General features: G+C 53.4%; 1 protein-coding gene across 1 annotated transcript; it reads left to right on the forward strand.

Annotated features, from left to right (window-relative positions):
• Nucleotides 1-12537: 12537 nt before the first annotated feature.
• LOC122378974 lies at nucleotides 12538-13434 on the forward strand. The gene has a single exon (XM_043360732.1). It carries the CDS (start codon nucleotides 12538-12540, stop codon nucleotides 13432-13434), a length of 897 nt encoding a protein of 298 aa, XP_043216667.1.
• Nucleotides 13435-21046: the final 7612 nt, after the last annotated feature.

Here is a 21046-nt window from a genome sequence, read left to right on the forward strand (position 1 = left end):
ATTGTGACCCCCGGTGACCTGACCTCGCTGTGACCTGACCTGATATCAGTGACCTCAGATAGCAAAGTATCTGTTTGACGAACAATGTACCATCGATGGTTTTCAATAAATTATCAATTTACTCGATTTCACAACACATTTCTTGAAATGCCTGTAAACGGTGAAAATTTTTAAAAATCGGCTAGTAAATTTCCGAGATCTCAGGGGGGGGGGGGCGACCGATAGCCCTACGGGGCGCGGGTTAACGCACTACTCGTACATTAGTTCAGTTGATCATTGCTGTATGTACAGTAGGTCTACAAAATAAGTCCCTCCGTTGGCGACTGAGTAGCGCTCAGGCGCTATGCCCGTTGGTGACCCACATACGGAGAGGACTTATTTAATATTTTGTAGACCTACTGTACGTTGTAGATTAAATGGACCTCCGTTCCACTCTACAGACGGGAGTGTCTCGTCTGGACGGGCCACCTAGCCCAGTCCCCAGGGTAGTATACTAGCCGGTCGCTTTTACGGTTACTGGAGGGGCCTACCCAGGCTTACCCATGCACCTTTTGGATGAGTGAAACCGAAACACAACAGGGTGGTCTGATAGAGGATGCGAAATGATTATTCCTGTTGAGAACTGATATCAGGTTGGGTCTGAGTAGGGGAGAGCGGGGTCAAATGTAACACGGGGCAATTGTAACAGCTGTTAATAACTCATAAACTTACCAATAGAATGAGCTGATGTTAAGACCGAAAATGCGTAATTCTATACTGCCTTTCTCAACGGAGTTTGAAGCGAGAGTGCCGGGTATGTCGATGGCTGTGCACAGTAATGTGTTTTTGAGAGCATTTTGTAAATTCTTATACCGTTATATTTGATTAGCTCATTCCCGCCATTGAAATGATATCGACTTCAGACTTTGTGCAAGCGTTGGCAGGCTTGTTGTCCATAAATTGAAAGCATTAAATGCTGTACATGCAACATCTTTTTTGCGCCAGTTTCGTCTAAAATATATCAAGGCGCGATGGGGACAATTGTAACATTTTTGCAGGGGCACTGGCGGATCCAGGGGGGGCATTAGGGGCATATGCCCCCCCCCGACAGGAGCCTGGGGAGGGCATTCAGTACAAGTATGCCCCCCCCCCGTTCAGACTTACTCTTCTTACGCCTATAACGAGGAACTAAATAAAAATGGATTAGAAATCCTTCCTAGTAACTACTTTTGTGATTAGAGTCGTTTTAGTAGCCTCAATTTAGTTGTCATTGCTTTATTTTGTAAGTATGTTGCTTCTTAGTTCTTACCACAGGGGAGTCATGCCGCTTCAACACTTTTGACCGTATTGTCTAACGATGGCACTCATATTGCGCAAACCAGGTATCGGCCGCCGCCTATGCTTGAGAATAGGGACGGTTAGAATATGATTTACCTTTATCAGTATGGCCGCAGCCAGTGCAGCGTAACCGGGGGGGGGGGGCACAAGGGGCGCGTGCCGCCTCATTAGATGCATGGTGCCCTATGGGCCCGAGAGGCCCTGCAGTGCCAATTGGCCGCTCAGGGTCCAAGCATGCCTTATTTCGACTGAGATAAGACCCGCAGGACTCGTGAGAGCACCTCACGGAGTCACGGCCTCCTGAGTCGCCACACATCACACATCTCCATAAGGGCCCCACTCCGGCTTCTGAGGGCCCTGTGCTGACCTCTGAGTGACCTTGCTGACCCATTAAGCGTCAGCTCAGCTTTAATTAGGGTCCTGACCTATACCCGCATGGAACGGCTCCACACCAGTGCCTCTGAGGGCCCATAACGGCGCCTGTGACTTGTGAGGGTCTCACACTGGCGCCTTTGAGGGCCCAACACCGCCAATCTGAGGGACTAACACCAATATTTCTTAAGGCCCTACATCGGCGGCCGCTCTGAGGGCCCCACACTGGCGCCTCTGAAGGTCTTACACAGGCGCATCTGACGGCTACCTACCTGCAACTCTGTGGGCCCCACACTGGTGACTCTGAGGGCTCCCAGTGACGCCTGAGAGTACCACGCCGGTCTCCTGGATCCCACAGGGCTCCTGAAGGCCTCTGCTGGCCCTTGCTGGTCTCTTGAAGACCCCTTGCCCCCATGCATGTGTCTCTGAGGAGTGAGGACTCCCACAACGATGCCTTTGAAAGTCTTCACCGGCGACTGAGAGGGCACCCCACAGACACGTCTGAGGGCCCTACACCGCCACCTCTGACACACCAGTGTCTCCTGAGGTCCCACATAGGCGACTCTGAGGGTCCCACACTGGCGCCTCTGGGGCCCCACACCAATGCCTCTGGCAGTCAGCCACCGGTAACTCTGTATGTCCTACACCGGTGACTCTGAGGGCCCCACCGGCGTCTGAGAGTACCATGCCGATCTCTAAGGACTCCACAGGGCTCCTGAAGATACTGCCGGCCCTCACTTGCCGGCCTGTGAAGGCCCATTGTTGGCATCATACGGCCCGTTACCGGCCTCTGAGGGCCCTTTGTCGGTCTCTGAGAGGTCCTACTGGGTTATTAAGCATTCGCATTTCGCACCAACCACTCCAAGGGCCCCACACACAGCCATCTGTGAATGGTGTGGGCTTAGCGCCACACCAGTGTCTGAGGCACCACAACGGCGTCCATGTGAGGGCCTCACACCAGTACCTTAGAGGGCCCACACCGGCTCCTTTGTGGTTCTTGCACCAGTGCCTCTGAGGGCCCCACACCACTGCCTCTGGGGAACCCACACCGATACCTTTGATGGTCCCTCGCCAGTACCTCTTAAGGTTCCACACCGGCGACCCTGGGTCGGCTCTTTACCTACACCGGTCATTCTGAGGGCCCCACCGGCCCCACCAATTTTCGTCGATTTCTGGCGCTGCCCGGGTGTTTGTCCCAAAAGCCTCCTCCTCCTGGATCTGCCAATGGGGGTCAGGTGTCCTACCATTTCTGTTTTTTTTTTTTTAAGAAAAAAAAAACTCGTGTCAGGGCTATGACGAAAAATAAGTGGCCTAAATCCGATGAGAAAACAGGATTTGGGGGTACCCTAGGTTTGGCTCCGTGACCTGGTATGCCCCCCCCGCGCTGACACCCTGGATCCGCCAGTGTGCAGGGGTCAAATGGAACAGGTTATAGGTCAGTGGCCATTATGTCAAAGTCGTCAAATTATCAAGGGAGATGAAACATTGCTAGAAGAATTAAGAGAACTGTAAGTTTTGTCGCAATTGGCAGCTTTTTACGCGATTTATTTGCGAAAAACCGAGGGAGAGAAGGTCCATCCAACCCCATGTATAAGTGCGAGGTTTTAAGCCTTTTTTTCCTAAGAAGAACCGTACCTACCAAGTCTGGGAAGATGAACAAGTGTTCAATACTTTTGTTAAATCAAAGTTTTGGAAAAAATGTGTTGCTGTAGCCTGAAAGTTAACATGTTACAATTGTCCCCGGGTGGTGTTACTTTTGACCCCGTATCTGGGGTGAATTGTAACAGCTGAATTGACTTTTTCGGACCACAATTTTGACCAGAATAAGAAGTTATTTCGCAAATGTTTTAACTTCATTTTAAAGACAAAACATCATAGTTTCTGAAAATAAAGGAAAGAGCTTTATAACTGCGAACGTGTTTGCACCAGATGATAAAATGCAAAAAATGTTACAATTGACCCCGTTCTCCCCTACATGGTTCGTCGGAAAAGTCATTTCATCCACAAAAGAAACGAAATATACCATTCGAAAGCTGACGGTGAGCTGATTCCAAAAATGTGTTTTTTTTTTTTTTTACCAAAATCGTTCGATGGCCTTTTTCAAAAATTGCGTTTTTGTAAAAACGTGATAATTTTTTATTCAACGAGCGGTCCAGGACACCCAGGACAGGACAATCATAGGCATGTTTTTTTTCGTTTTCGTGAAAGCTGAATGCCAAAAGAACAATACCTATGTAGCGGAAAAAATATTCTCAACTATTGATATGCGTCTCTCACAGCCGGCAACAAGGCGCAATCACACAAGTCAGTGTCATGATGGATCAAAGTAAGCCACACAAAAGCGTGAAATGACCCTTATCGACGCGAAGACCCGGCGCTAGGCCCGTCTGACCGGCCATGGAAGACGGCCTCTGACAGTGAAACCCCGCTAACTTTCCCTGTGTGGGCATTGAGCGCAGCGGGACGGAGCAAAACCTGCATAAGAAAATGTAAATTCACCCTATTACCTACTGGTGGGGGTGGGGGTGGGGGCGAATCGGCCCCCACCTGTAGTTTTTTGCTCTCGACGGAAAACCACTCTAGCTTTGGGGCTTGAAATTTGGTGACTTTTCCTTACCATTCATTGGGCACGTTGTGTCAAATTTTGAGTTTCTAGCTTGCGCAGAGGCGTCTCCAAGACGAGTTTCTCGGGGGTAGTTTTGGCCCAGCTTTGATTGTTCGTGTCGGGTCGCGGCCGGCCGGCCGCGGACCATTTTCAGAAGTGGCGGGCAGACCGTGCGTCGAGTACTTGCTTACTCGCGCAGCGGTACTGGGGTTCACAATCATTGTTTAAAAGTTTGTCATTTGCCATGAACTTTAAATTATACACTGTAATTAACGGTCATTTGTCAATTATTACGAGTTCTTCAAAATTCTTCAATGAAAGAAAACGATTTCATTTCACTCAAGAATTGTCTTGTCCACCACTACAACCGCCAGCCAGCCGCCATCCACTGGAAGAGATAGGCTCTGCGGCACAAAGTGTCGCTTTAAAGGGACCCTCCCACCTTCAAAAAAGTTAATGAATTGGCATGAAAGTGATGTCGCTCGGTTCAGAAAGAGTAAAAACGAATATCTACCAAATTTCATCGAAAAATATTCACCAGTTTTCAAGATATTAGACTTTTACTTTTGTTTACTTTTTGGGATCTCCGCAGTTCCTAACGACTTTATTTGAAAGTGCGGCATTTGTTGCGCGCAAAGCAGCATATACCACCGCGTGCTACAAAACGTTTTAGTCAAACATTTAAAAATCGTTAGATATCTGCGCTGACGTCACACATTCAGAGGGGTATTCCTATGCATTAGCCCCTCTGAATCAAAATGCTGCAATTTTGAAATTCAATATTTCCGATTTAAGGCATTTCTCGATGTTGTGAGTGCCGAAACCGGTAATTGTGAGCCAGGGACCCCATTTTGGCTATCTCAACTCAAATCTAATGTTAAGGTGGGAGGGTCCCTTTAAACTGGACTGGGAACCAATGTGTGATAACACTTCAAGCTAAATTTATGCTCATTATGTACCTAGAAGTATTGGGAACAACGCTCTGACTGTACATTTTTAGATTTTTGCCTCTAAATGCAAATATTTACAATCAAGTACTTTGCGAGCGCAGTTTAGAAGCTCCGGTAATGTTAAAGTCCTACCTCCGACAAGTATGTAGGTAAATGCTGCTCTAGGGAACCAACAGTTCGCATCGTACTAGCTTTAAAGGAAATAGTTCACTTTCACGAAATTATTTTTTTTGCAATGGATTTATGATTTTTTATGTTCAAAATGATCAGCAAAGAAAATAAAACCTATTTATAACAAAAGATTATTTTCTATATTTTGATATAGGAAGAACTTTTCAGTCTCTGTAAGGCACCCGCGATCCAGTATGAAAAGAGCATGGGTCCCGAAAATTCTTCAGAAACTAGAGAAATTATCGCGGCCACCGGCATTTGGGCGATCTGCTGCTGCTGAATGTCCTTATTGATCAGTACGAGAATTTCTGTAGAGTTCTCGTAGATAATTTCTCTAGTTTTTGAAGAATTGTCGGTACCCATGCTCTTTTCATACTGGATGGAAATATATGCAAGGCACGCAAGACACCTTTTTCGGGACGAGAAATAGAATATCTTTGCCTAGGGTGATCGTTGGGCTGTAAAAGCTCCTGATTTATGCTCGTCTCAGCCCAGGCTACGGAACTGCTATTCCAGTTCAAAACCCATGTTAAAAAGTGAACTATTTCCTTTAAATTATATCCATATTGTTCCCAGTACTTTCCTAAACACCGTGGTGAGTGTACATTTTTAGTTTTTTGCTTTACAAGCGTAAAATTCGTCTGGTTTTACACCACTTCATTCGCCTCCATAGCCCCGTAACGGCGCCGCGCGGCCCGGCCGGCCGGCGCCCGCTGTAGTTCCAAGCACTGCCCGATAGATGGCAGGCGCAGAAGTGGTCCGGGCCGTCCCGGTACGTCCGACCATTTGCCGCTAGGGAACGACTTACTTAGGTTTGTAATGGTGATCAAGGGCATCCCTCGTCATATGTATGCACCTAAAGACTATGTGACGTCATTCGATACAATGAAAATATTGGAATAGGCGGACCCAGGTACCTGAGAAAGGGGGATTATCTCAATGTACTGCTCCCCGTCTTAGCATGCCTGAATCCGACGTGTATTTTGTGCTCACGTTGCATATTTTAGGTACATGATATAGGTATGACATATCATGTCATAAGACACATGACATCAGACATGCCATAACAAAAACTCAAAACATCATCCCAATTCCGAAGTTAGGTTACCTGAATCAGCCCATGATTTTTGAAATATCCAAAATGCCGGGATATGTATGATAGACCAGTTCATGAAGAAGGGTTCCCTGAAGTTTTAGCAAAATCGGTCAAAAAATAAAGAAGTTTTAGAATTTTTAGTGGTAATTGGTGTAAAACGCGATTTTTTCGAAAACTTGTGCTTCCAGGACCCCCAATTTTGAACTTTTTTTTTACTTTTTATAGCGAATCTGAAAGTTCACGATGAGAGCGATCGATCCACCCAAATGCATGGGACCAACATCAAATCACATGTTTGAACGTTTGAAACCACGAGAAGCTTGCAAACGCGCGGCTAATGTGAGCCGACATACGCCGAATCGCGATTCCGGCCAAACATGGGTTCGAGAAATAGGTCACACAGGTCAAAGGTCACTTGGTTCAGGGTCATGAAATTTTCAGAGTAGGTGTAAAATTGATCAACTCGAGGGTACTGAAAGTTTTGTCGCGATCGGCCGCTTTTTACGCGAGTTATTCGCGAAAAACCATGGGGGGGGGGTCCATCAGCATAGGCGGCGGAACGATTTGAGACAAGGGGGGGGGGGGCACCAGCTCAAGGAGCCAAACCTAGGGTACCCCCAAATCCTGTTTTATCATCGGATTTAGGCCACTTATTTTTCGTCACAGCCCTAACACGATGATTTTTTTTCAACTTTTTTTTTACTAAACGAAAATGGCAGTTCACCCCCGTATGTGTGGTTAACTTTAAGCTGATCCTCAAGTACCTATGTGTTTGTCTTTTCCTTATTGTCATTTGATAAATTCCATTTATCCTACATGTATAAAATTCCCAAGAAGCCATCGCAGTACTTATCAGTGGCGAATCCCAGGGGGAAGGTCACATGGGTCATGACTTAGGGCCTGGGGTCACCACATGCCTGCCAGGAGCACCCCAGGCCGGACAGCCGACAGGGGCACCACAGGCCCGCCAGGGGTACCACAGGCCTAGCAGGGGCACCACAGGTCTGTCAGGAGCACCATCGGCCCAGCAGAAGCACTACAGGTCTTCCAGGGGCACTACAGACCTGCCAGGGGCACCAAGAGGCCTACCAGGAGCACTATCGGCTTCGCAGGGGAACCACCGGCTTCGCAAGGGCACCATGGGCCTTTCAAGGGCACCACAAGCCTGTCGTTGGCACTTCAGGATTGTCAGGGGCACCTGCGTTCTAACAGGGGCACCACAGGCTCGCCAGGGGCACCACAGACCTGCCAAGGCCCAGGGACACCACAGGCCTAGCAAGGACACCACAGACCTGTCAGGGGCACCACGGGCCTGTCAGGGCCCATGGGCACCTAAGTCATGTGCAGGGCCCACCGTAGGCAATTGTCAGGGGGCAGGGTAGGTAGGGTAGGTACCACGGTCTTTCCAGGGGCACCAGCGGCCTAGCAGGGGCTGATCAGTCATCACATGAGCTGGAGCATGACTAACCAAAAATAAAGAAAATAATTTAAAAAACTGAAAATAGGGCACATTGTGGCCGAAATCCCTTGAGGTTTTAATTTTGGGTATACCCAGTAAAAAATACCATTAGAAATTACCAAATGGTTCCAAATGGGAAAAACCATTTGACTTATTGAACACTTTTCCAAATGGTTCCAAAGAGGTTCCATTTGAAATGTGTCCAATTGGCCACCAATTGGTACCAATTGGAACCATTTCATGACCATTTGAAATGTATCCAATTGGTCACCAATAGGTACCAATTGGACACATTTCAAATGGTCATGAAATGGTTCCAAATGGAACCAATTGGTGGCCAATTGGACACATTTGAAATGGAACCTCTTTGGAACCATTTGGAAAAGTGTTCAATAAGTCAAATGGTTTTTGCCATTTGGAACCATTTGGAAATTTCTAATGGTATTTTTTACTGGGCAGCTGGATTACCATTTGAAGATCCTTTTGAAGTCCATGCATTTCATCCACAAAATAACAAACTGCACCGTGAATTATTTTTATTGTATTACTCTGCAAGCATATACATTTTCATCAGTACGTACCTACCAACATTAGACATTAACTACACATGGACATTGTTGTTTGGTCAACACCACATCGATGAGGCGACTGCTATCAGAATCAAGAACAGAATTACAATGTAGTTATAGGTACACTGGGCCATACGTACGCTATTACCTACAAATAGGCACAATGAACGACGTGCCGACAGATTTCATTCCGATCGGTGATACTGTCTGTTCTGACAGATTTCTTAATCTTCCGTGGCGATCAGAATTTTCAGAAGTCAGAACGTAGCCATACTGAAGGCATGCAGCCCATCTGGACCCGTGTAGAACTGGTAGACGGCGTCTGTCCGGTGCAAGTTCGTGCCTGCAACAGTGCAGGACAGCACGGGTTAATTTGGCGATGGGATCAAATTAATTACCACACAGAGTCATTTGTCAAATATCACAATATAATAACTTTAAGCTCATGCAACTTGCATTGTCATTTAGGCAGCCTGACCACAACAAATATGGCACTGACAATTTTCTGCTGGCAAAATAAATTGTGATCGCTAATTTTAAGCCTCTTTCTCACCTCTGTTAAACTCAGTAGGTACTTACAAAGATGCAAAATGCAACCAAATTTATTCAAATAACTATTTTCAGTATTTGCAGTCGTAAAACGAATATCGCATACAGAGGCACAAGAAAAGTCACTCACCAGCCGCGTGATTCTGCTCAGCTTCCTCTTTTACAGCAGGACTGGGTCCCGGTCGACCGCGGGCAGTCCCAGGCCCAGCGAACTCGAAACACGGTGGCGCGCCGGCCGGCCGGCCGACGTCGACGCCCGATTTGAACTGTGGCGCCCGGCCGGCCGCGGCCGGCCGGGCGCCAAGCCGCCAACGGTCGGGCGCCAACGGTCGGGCGCCGCCAGCGTAGGCACACAGAGAAAAAGTAGTGCTGTTTAAATGAGCGGAAACGGCTTGGATTTTGCGAATCAATTTTATTTAATGAAAAACTAAGGCCTTGTAGTGATGCTTATCAAGTATAACCAGTCAAAGGTCTTCCCATTACCTCTAAGTCTATTATTTAAGCATATGTTTAAAAACCATTAGAATTTAGAAACCATTAGGGTACCAATTGGGAACTAATAGATACCCAGTCCATACTCAAAACACACTTGAAACCATTAGAGATCATCAAGGTAGAAACACTTTTGAAGCATACTTGTCACACATCTGGAAACAGGGCTGCAAAGTGGTGGATTTATGACTCTAACTCCGACTCTGACTCAAAAATTGACTCCAGCTCCGACTACGGTTCGGACTTTGCTTTTATTCATCTCATGAAATAAAAGTTATTGCCATATAAGTATGTTTTTCTTGCCTAAAACGACCCTTGAATGCTTTTCAAATGCATTTTTCATTTCGACACCAGTTGAAATGGAATGGGAGACACCATTTCAAAACAGATTTGCTTTTCCATTTGGGAACCATTTCGACACCAATTGGGATCAAATAGGAAAACCATTGTCCATTTAATATCAAATAGGAATAAATCTTCCAAATGGAAACCATTTCAATAACAATTGGGATTAAATAAGACACGCATTATGAGATAAAATTCTATTTCGAAACCACTTGAACAATTTAGATCAAATAGGAATATCTCCCGACTCCCATATGGAAACCATTTCAAAACCAATTGGGATGAAATGGGACAAACCATTTGGGATGAAATCACTGGCGGATCCAGGGGTTCAGCGCGGGGGGGGCATACCAGATCACGGAGCCAAACCTAGGGTACCCCCAAATCCTGTTTTCTCATCGGATTTAGGCCACTTATTTTTCGTCATAGCCCTGACACGAGTTTTTTTTTTCTTAAAAAAAAAAAAACAGAAATGGTAGGACACCTGACCCCCACTGGCAGATCCAGGAGGAGGAGGAGGCTTTTGGGACAAATACACGGGCAGCGCCAGAAATCGACGAAAATTGGTGGGGCCGTTGGGGCCCTCAGCCCCTCAGAATGACTGGTGTATAGAGCCGACCCAGGGCCGCCGGTGTGGAACCTTAAGAGGTACTAGCGTGGGACCATCAGAGGTATCGGTGTGGGTTCCCCAGAGGCAGTGGTGTGGGGCCCTCAGAGGCACTGGTGCAGGAACCACAAAGGAGCCGGTGTGGGCCCTCTAAGGTGCTGGTGTGAGGCCCTCACATGGACGTCGTTGTGGTGCCTCAGACACTGGTGTGGCGCTAAGCCCACACCATTCACAGATGGCTGTGTGTGGGGCCCTTGGAGTTGTTGGTGCGAAATGCGAATGCTTAATAACGCAGTAGGACCTCTCAGAGACCGACAAAGGGCCCTCAGAGGCCGGTAACAGGCCGTATGATGCCAACAATGGGCCTTCACAGGCCGGCAAGTGTCTTCAGGAGCCCTGTGGAATCCTTAGAGATCGGCATGGTACTCTCAGACGCCGGTGGGGCCCTCAGAGTCACCGGTGTAGGACCTACAGAGTTACCGGTGGCTGGCTGCCAGAGGCACTGGTGTGGGGCCCCAGAGGCGCCGGTGTGGGACCCTGAGAGTCGCCGATGTGGGCCTCAGGAGACACTGGTGTCTCAGAGGTGGCGGTGTAGGGCCCTCAGACGCGTCTGTGTGGTGCCCTCACAGTCACCGGTGAAGACTTTCAAAGGCATCGTTGTGGGAGTCCTCAGTACTCAGAGACACATGCATGGGGGCAAGGGGTCTTCAAGAGACCAGCAAGGGCCAGCAGAGGGTTTCAGGAGCCTTGCGGGATTCTGGAGACCGGCGTGGTACTCTCAGGCGTCACTGGGAGCCCTCAGACTCACCAGTGTGGGGCCCACAGAGTGCAGGTAGGTAGCCGTCAGATGCGCCTGTGAAAGACCTTCAGAGGCGCCAGTGTGGGGCCCTCAGAGCCGCCGCCGATGTAGGGCCTTAAGAAATATTGGTGTTAGTCCCTCAGATTGGCGGTGTTGGGCCCTCAAAGGCGCCGGTGTAAGACCCCCACAGGCGCCGTTATGGGCCCTCAGAGACACTGATGTGGAACTGTGGAGGCGTTCCATGCGGGTATGGGCCAGGACCCTAATTAGAGCTGACGCTTAATAGGTCAGCAAGGTCACTCAGAGGCCAGCACAGGGCCCTTAGAAGCCGGAGTGGGACCCTTATGGAGATGTGTGATGTGTGATGTGATGTGTGATGTGACTCAGGAGCCCGTGACTCTGTGAGGTGCCCTCACGAGGCCTGCGGGTCTTATCTCAGTCGAAATAAGGCACGCTTGGACCCTGAGCGGCCAATTGGCACTGCAGGGCCTCTCGGGCCCATAGGGCACCATGCATCTAATGAGGCGGCACGCGCCCCTTGTGCCCCTCCCCCCCCCCGGTTACGCTGCACTGGCTGCGGCCATACAGGTAAATCATATTCTAACCATCCCCATTCCCAAGCATAGGCGGCGGCCGATTCCTGCATGATTTGCGCAATATGAGTGCCATTGTAGTGCCTGCAATTTGGTTGCGCTTTCCCTACGACAGCTGATTGTTTACGTTTCTGAAGGTCGCGCCGCCTCGAGACTCTCTCGGCACTGGCTCGCGGCGCGGTGTCAGCGTTCGGCTATTTTATTCGTTTCGCTCGTTTTTATGTGATGTGTGTGTAAAGTAAATATAACCTAAATTGTGTTAAACCTTTTACCGATCCACGCACAACATATTGGTGACCCCGACAAGATAAGCAACTAGTTCTTCAACGCAAATTTCGTCCAGTTTCGCCGGCGTGCCGGCAGCGTGCTCCTCCCGCTGGAGTTTCAGAGCGCCTGCCCCCCGAACTGGACCGTGATAACTCTACTGACATTTTTGTGACTGTGCTGTGTCAACGTAATCGTCAGGTGCCCGATCGCCGCGCCGACGAATTTTTTTTCTCATACACCGACAGCACGTGGCGTGTCCATCGGCCGCCGCCATCGCCGTCCTGCACCGGATACTGGTGGCGCCACCTAGTGAGAGCGAACTTCACTACAACTTCAACCAGTCGCCATGGCCGAGTCGCCCGATCAGCCGCCGCCGCCGCCGTCACCCGCACCCGCTGAGACCGCTGCCGCCCCACGGGCTCACGCAGCGTTCCGACTGCCTCCATTCTCGGCCGAGGACCCCGCCCTGTGGCTGGCCCAGGTGGAGTGTGCCTGCCGGGTGGCCGGTATCGCCGACAGCAGCGTCAAATTCGACCTGCTAGTCGCCAACCTGCCGACTGACGTCGCTCGGCAGGTCCGTGACGTCATCACCGCCACCCCGGCGGACTACACGGCGCTGACGAGCGCCCTGCAGGCCCGGCTGGCGCAGTCCCGGGCCGCACGCCTGTCCGCCCTGCTGCGCAACACCCAGCTCGGGGACCAGAAACCGACGCAGCTGCTCCTGCGCATGCGTTCGGAGCTGGGAGAGGAGGCGCAGGACAGCGCGCTACTTAGAACGCTGTTTCTGCAGCGCCTGCCGCGGGCGGCCACGGCTGCCCTGTCGCTCCTCCCGGAGGACACCACGCTGAGCCAGCTGGCCGCCGCGGCCGACCGATACGTGGAGGCGACCGGCCCTCACGAGCTCGCGGCCGTGCAGCTCGCCGACCCGACGGCCTGCGCTACTGCTGGCGATGTGCCAACTCTGCACAGCACGGTGGCAGCGCTGACGGCTGCGGTTCAGCGACTGGAGATGGCGCTCGGCGACCGCTCCCGCGCCGCCTCCCGGGACCGTGACGGAGGCGCAGTCTCTGACCGGTACCGCCGCCGGTCCCGCTCTCGCGGTCGACGGCAGCAGCCGCAGCAGCTGCAACAGCCACAGCAACAGCAACAGAAGCAGCTGTGCTTCTTCCACCGCCGCTTCGGTGCAGCGGCCAGGAAATGCGCCGAGCCGTGCTCCTGGTCGCCGTTAAACGAGACGGCCTAGGGACATCGGCGCCGTCCCCGGGCCGGGCATCGCCGGCGCCGCTCCTGCACGTGACGACCGGCCAGCTCACCATGATGGTGGACACTGGAGCTCAGATCAGTGTCCTGCCTCCGAGCCAGCTCCCGCCGGCCTGCAGCTTGGACGCGGCCGCCGCGCCCCGCCTGACCGCCGCCAACGGCAGCACCATCCGCACGCACGGGTACGCCGACCACGCAGTGGTGCTCTCCGGCCGGCCCTACCAGTGGCGCTTCCTGGTGGCTGACGTCACGTCACCGATACTCGGAGCCGACTTTCTCGGACACTACCGGCTCTCCGTCGACATGGGACGGCGTGTCCTGCGCTCTCCCACCGGCGAGACGTGCGCCACCGGCGTTCTGACCACGGCTGCGTCGCCCGCCGCCCCGCCGGGCGTGCTGGGCCTCTCCGACGACCCGTTCGGCGAGCTGTGGGCCGAATTCCCGGCCGTGACCAGCCGCTCACCTGGCGTGCGCACCGTCACTCACCACGTGACTCATCACATCCGGACCACGGGTCCGCCCTGCTTCAACCGCCCTCGTCGCCTTGCTCCCGACCGTCTCGCCGCAGCCCGCCAGGAATTCGACCGCATGCTAGCTGCTGGCGTCGTCCGACCGTCGGACAGCAACTGGGCCTCGCCTCTGCACCTCGTCCAAAAGTCATCACCGGGCGAGTGGCGAGCATGCGGCGACTACCGTGCGCTCAACAAAGCGACGGTCCCGGACAGGTATCCGATTCCGTACCTAATGGACTTCACGGCGCACCTCCACGGCTGCTGCTACTTCTCCAAGCTGGACCTGGCACGGGCGTTTCATCAAATCCCGGTGGAGCCTGCTGACGTTCACAAGACGGCTATCTCGACCCCCTTCGGCCTGTTCGAGGCGGTGTCGATGCCGTTCGGTCTCCGTAACGCGGCGCAGACCTGTCAACGCTTCATGGACGAGGTCACGCGCGGCCTGCCCTTCTGCTTCGTCTACATCGACGACATCCTGGTGGCCAGCGCCACTCTCTCGGAGCACCGCGCGCACCTCCGCCAGGTCTTCCAGCGCCTCAGTGACTATGGCGTGGTCCTGAACGCGCAGAAGTGCGTCCTGGGAGCCCCCAGGGTCCGGTTCCTCGGCCATGACGTGTCAGCGAGTGGAATCGCGCCGCTACAGGACCGCGTGGACGCCATCACCGAGTTCCCGCGGCCTACCACCGAGAAGCAGCTGCGCAGGTTCATCGGAATGGCGGCATACTACCACCGCTTCGTGCCAGATGCCGCAGCTCTGCTCCGTCCGCTCCACCAGCTGCTGACCAAGCAGCCAGACTCCAAGAGCAAGAAACTGCTGACATGGACGGACTCTGCTGAGGACGCGTTCGCACGCGTTAAGGGCGCGCTCGCCGCTGCTGCGCAGCTGGCTCACCCGGTCCCGGCCGCGCCGCTGGCGCTGCACGTGGACGCATCGGACAGCGGGGTCGGCGCGGTGCTACAGCAGCACCATGACGGCACGTGGCAGCCTCTGGCGTTCTTCTCCCGGTCTCTGACGCCGCGTGAGGCCCGCTACAGCACGTTCGGACGGGAACTGCTGGCAGTGTATCTCGCTCTGCGCCACTTCCGCTACGCAGTGGAGGGCCGCGAGCTGATCATCTACACTGACCACAAGCCCCTGGTCCACGCTGTCGGCTCCAGCACTGACCGGCACTCGCCTCGTGAGATGCGACAGCTGGACTACGTGGCCCAGTTCTCCACGGACATCCGTCACGTCCCCGGACGGGACAATCTGGTCGCGGACGCACTCTCCCGCACCGTCTCCATGCTGCTCGTCCCCCAGCCGCCGCTGGACGACTTCGACGCCATGGCAGACGCGCAGCGAGAGGACCCGACGTTGGACACGTTCCGGTCCTCTAACCACTCGCTCCGCCTCCGAGACGCCAAGCTCGCCTCTGGAAAGACGCTGCTCGTGGACGACTCCACCGGCATGCCCCGGCCGTGGGTGCCCACTGCCCTCCGCCGGCACGTGTTCCGACTGATGCACGACCTGTCCCACCCGGGCATCAAAGCCACCACCGAGCTGGTCACGGCTCGCTTCGTCTGGCCGCAGATGAAGAAGGACCTGCACACATGGACCCGCTCCTGCGTCCGCTGTCAGCGAGCCAAGGTTCAGCAGCACACCAAGGCTCCTGTGACCCCGTTCCGACCGCCGGACGAGCGATTCAGCGCGGTGCACATCGACCTGGTGGGGCCGCTGCCGCCGTCCGACGGCTACACGCACCTGCTGACGTGCGTGGACCGCTACACCCGCTGGGTAGAGGTGGTCCCGCTGCGCGACACGCGCGCGGCAGCTGTCGCCCGCGCCTTCGTCAGCACCTGGGTGGCCCGGTTCGGCGTGCCTGACCACGTCACCACCGACCGCGGCTCGCAATTCGAGTCGGCACTGTGGGCCGAAATGTCAGCGCTGCTCGGCTGTGAGCGCCGCCGCACCACCAGCTATCACCCGGCGTGTAACGGCCTGATCGAGCGCGTTCACCGACAGCTCAAGTCGGCGCTCCGTGCCTGCGGCCGCACCACCTGGTCCGACGCGCTGCCGCTCGTCCTCCTTGGCATGCGCACGGCGCTGAAGACGGACCTCGGGTGCTCAGCGGCCCAGCTGGTTTACGGCACCACGCTGCGCCTGCCCGGCCAGTTCCTGGAGCGCTCCGCCACTGCCGCTCCGACGCCGGACTCCTACGCGGACGGCCTCCGCCGGGCGCTGGACCAGCTGCGGCCCACGCCGCCGCGTCCGGGCAGCTCAGCGGCTCGCGTCCCGCGCGCTCTTCAGGACGCCACACACGTGTTCCTGCGCCGTGACGCCACGAAGCCGCCTCTCGCCTGCCGCTACGACGGCCCGTTCCGAGTCGTCGCTCGCTCGGACAAGACGCTGACGCTCGACCTCGGCCGCCGCCAGGACGTAGTCTCGGTCGACCGTGTCAAACCGGCTCACCTCGACCCAGCGGATAGAGACTGTCACAGCGAGCAGCGCCGGCCACGCTCCCTGTCTACTGGAGTGACTCCTGGCCGGCCCGCGCCCGCGCAGCCGCTCCTCGGTCCGCGTCCGCTGATGCCGGTGCGCGACCCGTCTGCTGGTCGGCCGCCGCCTGTGACGCCTACCGGGACGCCCGTGCCGTCTACCGCGCTGCCTGTGCCGCCTACCGCGCCGCCCGTGACGCCTACCCTGCCCTCCGTGCCGCCTGTGCCGCCCGTGACTCCTGCCGCGCCGCCCGAGGGTCAGCCGCCGTCGCGCGTGCCGGCGCGACCCCCGGCGCGTGCCCCCCGACCGCCGTCGGCGCCCAGCTCTGTGCCGGCGCCGCGTTCGATTTTGAAGACTCGATCTGGACGGGAGGTCCAACGACCCGCTCGCTACCGTGTGACGTTTGTCGGACAGTGACGTTTTTTCGTTGTGTTGTGTCGTGCAGGTTCTCCTTTTTTTGTCGACCGGTTCCGATTCGTGTTTCTCGTCACCGCTCTGGGGGGGAAGCATGTAGTGCCTGCAATTTGGTTGCGCTTTCCCTACGACAGCTGATTGTTTACGTTTCTGAAGGTCGCGCCGCCTCGAGACTCTCTCGGCACTGGCTCGCGGCGCGGTGTCAGCGTTCGGCTATTTTATTCGTTTCGCTCGTTTTTATGTGATGTGTGTGTAAAGTAAATATAACCTAAATTGTGTTAAACCTTTTACCGATCCACGCACAACACCATCGTTAGACAATACGGTCAGAAGGGTTGAAGCGGCATGACTCCCCTGTGGTTAGAACTAAGAAGCAGCATATTTTTAGACAAAATAAAGCAATGACAACTAAATTGACGTTACTAAAACCAGTGGCGCGGGAACCGGGAGGGGGGGGGGGGGCTAGCGGGGGCTGAGCCCCCCAGCCGAAAAGCTGGGGGGGCTCGTAATGTATTTGAGCCCCCCCCCCCCCCCCTCCAGCTGGAGGAATCGAAATCGGAAATCTACCAACACAATTTCATAGATTCATACATAGGCGCGGGAACCGGGGGAGGGGGCAGTGGGGGAAGCTTGCCCCCACAATTCTGCGGCCGTGGGGGCGGTCCACACAACTTTTCATGAGGCCAGGAACCGTTGGGCAGCTTGTCCTTCCCAAATTAGGGGTTGTGGGTCACATAGGAAGAAAGCATGTAAGTGAAAAATCCACCTCTTTCACTGGCTCGGCAACTCATTTGACAGATTAAAACCTTTACTCCAGGCTGCCAAAACGGTAGTTTCTTCACTCAGCTGAGACGGAATGCCTCACTTTTTGCATTTTTCGTTGTTTTTTTTTTTGTTGTTGTTGAAAAGACCAAAGTCTGAAAAATAAGTGGCCTAAAACCGGTGAGAAAACTAGATTTGGGGGTACCCTAGGTTGATCTCTATTATGGTTCAGCCCCCCCAGTCTGGAAGAAGTTCTCGCGCCGCTGACTAAAACGACTCTGATCACAAAAGTAGTTACTAGGAAGGCTTTCTAAACCATTTTTATTTAGTTCCTCGTTATAGGCGTAAGAAGTGTAAGTCTGAACGGGGGGGGCATACTTGTACTGAATGCCCTCCCCAGGCTCCTGTCGGGGGGGGGCATATGCCCCTAATGCCCCCCCCTGGATCCGCCAGTGGATGAAATGGTTTTCTTCCATTTGGAGACCAATTGGACACCAATTGGGATCAAACGGGAAAAACCATTTGAGATCAAATGGGAAAAACCATTTGAGATCAAATGGGAAAAACCATTAGATACCAATTAGGATCAAATGGGACACACCATTTGGGATGAAATGGTTTTATTCCATTTGGAACCAATTGGTATCAAATGGAAAGCACCATTTCAGACCAATTGGGAAGTTACCAATTGGAAACATCTCGATACCAATTGGGGACATACCATTTGGGATCAAATGGAAAGCACCATTTCAGACCAATTGGGAAATTACCAATTGGAAACCGTTTCGATACCAATTGGGGACATACCATTTGGGATGAAATGGTTTTATTCCATTTGGAGACCAATTGGACACCAATTGGGATCAAATGTGAAAAACCATTTGAGATCAAATGGGAATTTCTTCCATATGGAAACCATTTAGATACCAACTGGGATCAAATGGGACACACCATTTGGAATGAAATGGTTTTATTCCATTTGGAACCAATTGGAATCAAATGGAAAACACCATTTGAAATCAAATGGGATTTATTTTCCATTAGGAAACCATTTCAAAACCTATTGGGATCAAATGGAAAACACCATCTCAGACCAATTGGAAAATTACCAATTGGAAACCATTTCGATACCAATTGGGATCAAATGGGACACACCATTTGGAATGAAATGGTTTTATTCCATTTTGTGGGAAACTTTTCCCCTCCAACGCGGCCAGGCCGTGGCTGCCGCCGGACCCGGCGGACCGCTACGCGACCGCATCGTCGCCCCACCAGCTGATGGGCGTAGAACCATCCCTTCCGCCCCGCATTGCCGGAGGCCGGGGGCGGAATGCGGCAGCGGCCGCGCTGGGCCGCGCAAACATCCGCAGGGGAGGACGCGGCGCGGCGAAACCACGGAGCGGCGCAGCAGCGCGACCAGCGGAGAGTCCATGAGACCCAGGTGCCTCCGCCGGCGCGGGTGGACCCAGCCGGGCCACCTGGCACCGCCCCTGCGAGCTCATCTTCTTCATTACATGTTACGATCACCTGGCCGGCCGACTCCCACCGTTCGGCGCCGCCTGCCACTTGGAGGGGAACAACAACAACCCCCTCTGGACAGCAATCAGGGCAGGCCGGCGGCCGGACGGACCGTTACTAGGTCGAGTCGGCGGCACCATCTACTTCCTCGTTCTGCTCTGCACTGTTCTGCTCTGTCCTGTTCTGCCCTGCCATGTTCTGTGCGCTCTGTCCTGCGGGACTAGCCTTGCGTGCCGCGCCCGAGGCAAATGCCAACCGCCGGAGGCGCGGTATATAAGCTGAGTCCCGCAGTGATTTCTCTCTTCTCGCTCTCCACTCGGGAGTACGTTGGACTGCACAGTGCGCAACGTGTGCGTCCATACCTACGCAGTACGCAGCCATGTAAGTAGAAGCCAGCGGCCCCTTATTGGGGCCTTGTATATAGCCGTGACCAGTGTAATAATGTGTGCACATGTAAATAATTACCTTGAAAACTTGCACAGTCTGTTGTGGGACAAATGGTGGGGGAAGAGAATGAACGGCGAACTGAACTGAACGGCACCGAACTCGGCAAACGTAACATAGAGCGGCTCGGAAGCTCAAACAAACGCTACCATTTGAACGTCACAGTTAACTTCGGCACGCCACGCTACCAACAGTAATCCCAACCGTAGCAATGACAGAAATAAGGAACGTAACAACTTATAGAGAGAAAAAATAGTTTCACAGTGGTGGCAGCGGTGGGATTACTAAAAAAACTGACTTATTTTATTTTAAGCACGCCTAAGGCGAGCTAATTAATTTATTGTCGGTTCCGCTCCAAACAGGGCGGCGAACCCAACGTTTTTTTGTTTGTTTGTTTTTATTGCAATATATTTCTTACATTGTGATTTTGCTTTGCCTTTAATATTAAATGTAAGTCATGTATGTAGGTATCGGGCCGTTCATGTTCGCAGTGGTTCATCTCCCCCAGCTGTCCCGGCCAGTGGGCCAGGCGGGCGGCTTGGCCCTCGCGGTCAGTCACCGCGGGGTGCCAGCGCCGGCTCGCGGCGGTCCCGCGGCAATTAGGCCCTGCCCTCCGCTCTGTCTGATTGGTGTAGGGACGGAGGAGGGGCGTGGCCAAATTGAGTGTGGGGCTGAGGGGTGCCTCTGAGGACAGTGTATGTCCAGGTGTTCTTCCGCGTCATTGCTGAGGGTTCTCGGGCCCATTCGTGCATTGTGCTGAAAGCAACGAATTTTGAGGTGAGCGATGGAATTCGCACTTATCGAAGTCGCGATTGCCCTACCAGTGACCCGGGACGGTTGTTTATGAGGGACCGGCTACCGTCTCATATTTCAAGTGTACACGACCCAAAGCCCATCAACTGAGCGGTAGGCCAAGCGCGGCTTCGGGCCAAACGTTGTGTGGGGTGAAGCGCTGCTCCACGCCTGATTGGGACTGCAGCCCATCAGAGCGAAGTGGGCATAAACAATCGTCCTGTGTGAGTCAATACCCGACTAGAGATGGGTTAGTTTGGGGGTAGAGGCCGTGAGTCCATGACGCTACTCGTTTTATTTTCGCTTTCAGCACGATGACCGATCCGGAGTCCCGAGAACAACAGCCGGGAGGCACCACCGGGACCAATATGTACTCGGAAAATTATTACACCCTCCCAGCAGAACGCCCGCAGCCGGAAGCTCCTGTGGATTCGTCTGGAGCCCCAGGTCAGTCCGGTATACGGGGAACTGCTGGAATGGGCGGTGTGGTGGAAGGCGTCCGTGCACTGCAGTTAGGAGAGAGCAGCGGTCAACACGTAGAGTCCTTTTTCTTGCGTCAACTGGGTCATTTTAAAGGAGAATACAACGGCGAGGCCATTACAGAGTGGACCGATAAAGTAGAGTTGCTGAAGGAGATTGTGGAAGCCTCTGATGCGGAGATTTTGCGTGTCCTTCCG

This window comes from Amphibalanus amphitrite, unplaced genomic scaffold (genome assembly GCF_019059575.1).
Source record: "Amphibalanus amphitrite isolate SeventyFive unplaced genomic scaffold, NRLGWU_Aamphi_draft 000069F_arrow, whole genome shotgun sequence".
Taxonomy (NCBI): domain Eukaryota; kingdom Metazoa; phylum Arthropoda; class Thecostraca; order Balanomorpha; family Balanidae; genus Amphibalanus; species Amphibalanus amphitrite.

What these genes read in the sequence shown, in the direction of transcription:
- LOC122378974 (XM_043360732.1), top strand. Translation starts at nt 12,538, where the DNA reads ATGGCCGAGTCGCCCGATCAGCCGCCGCCGCCGCCGTCACCCGCACCC.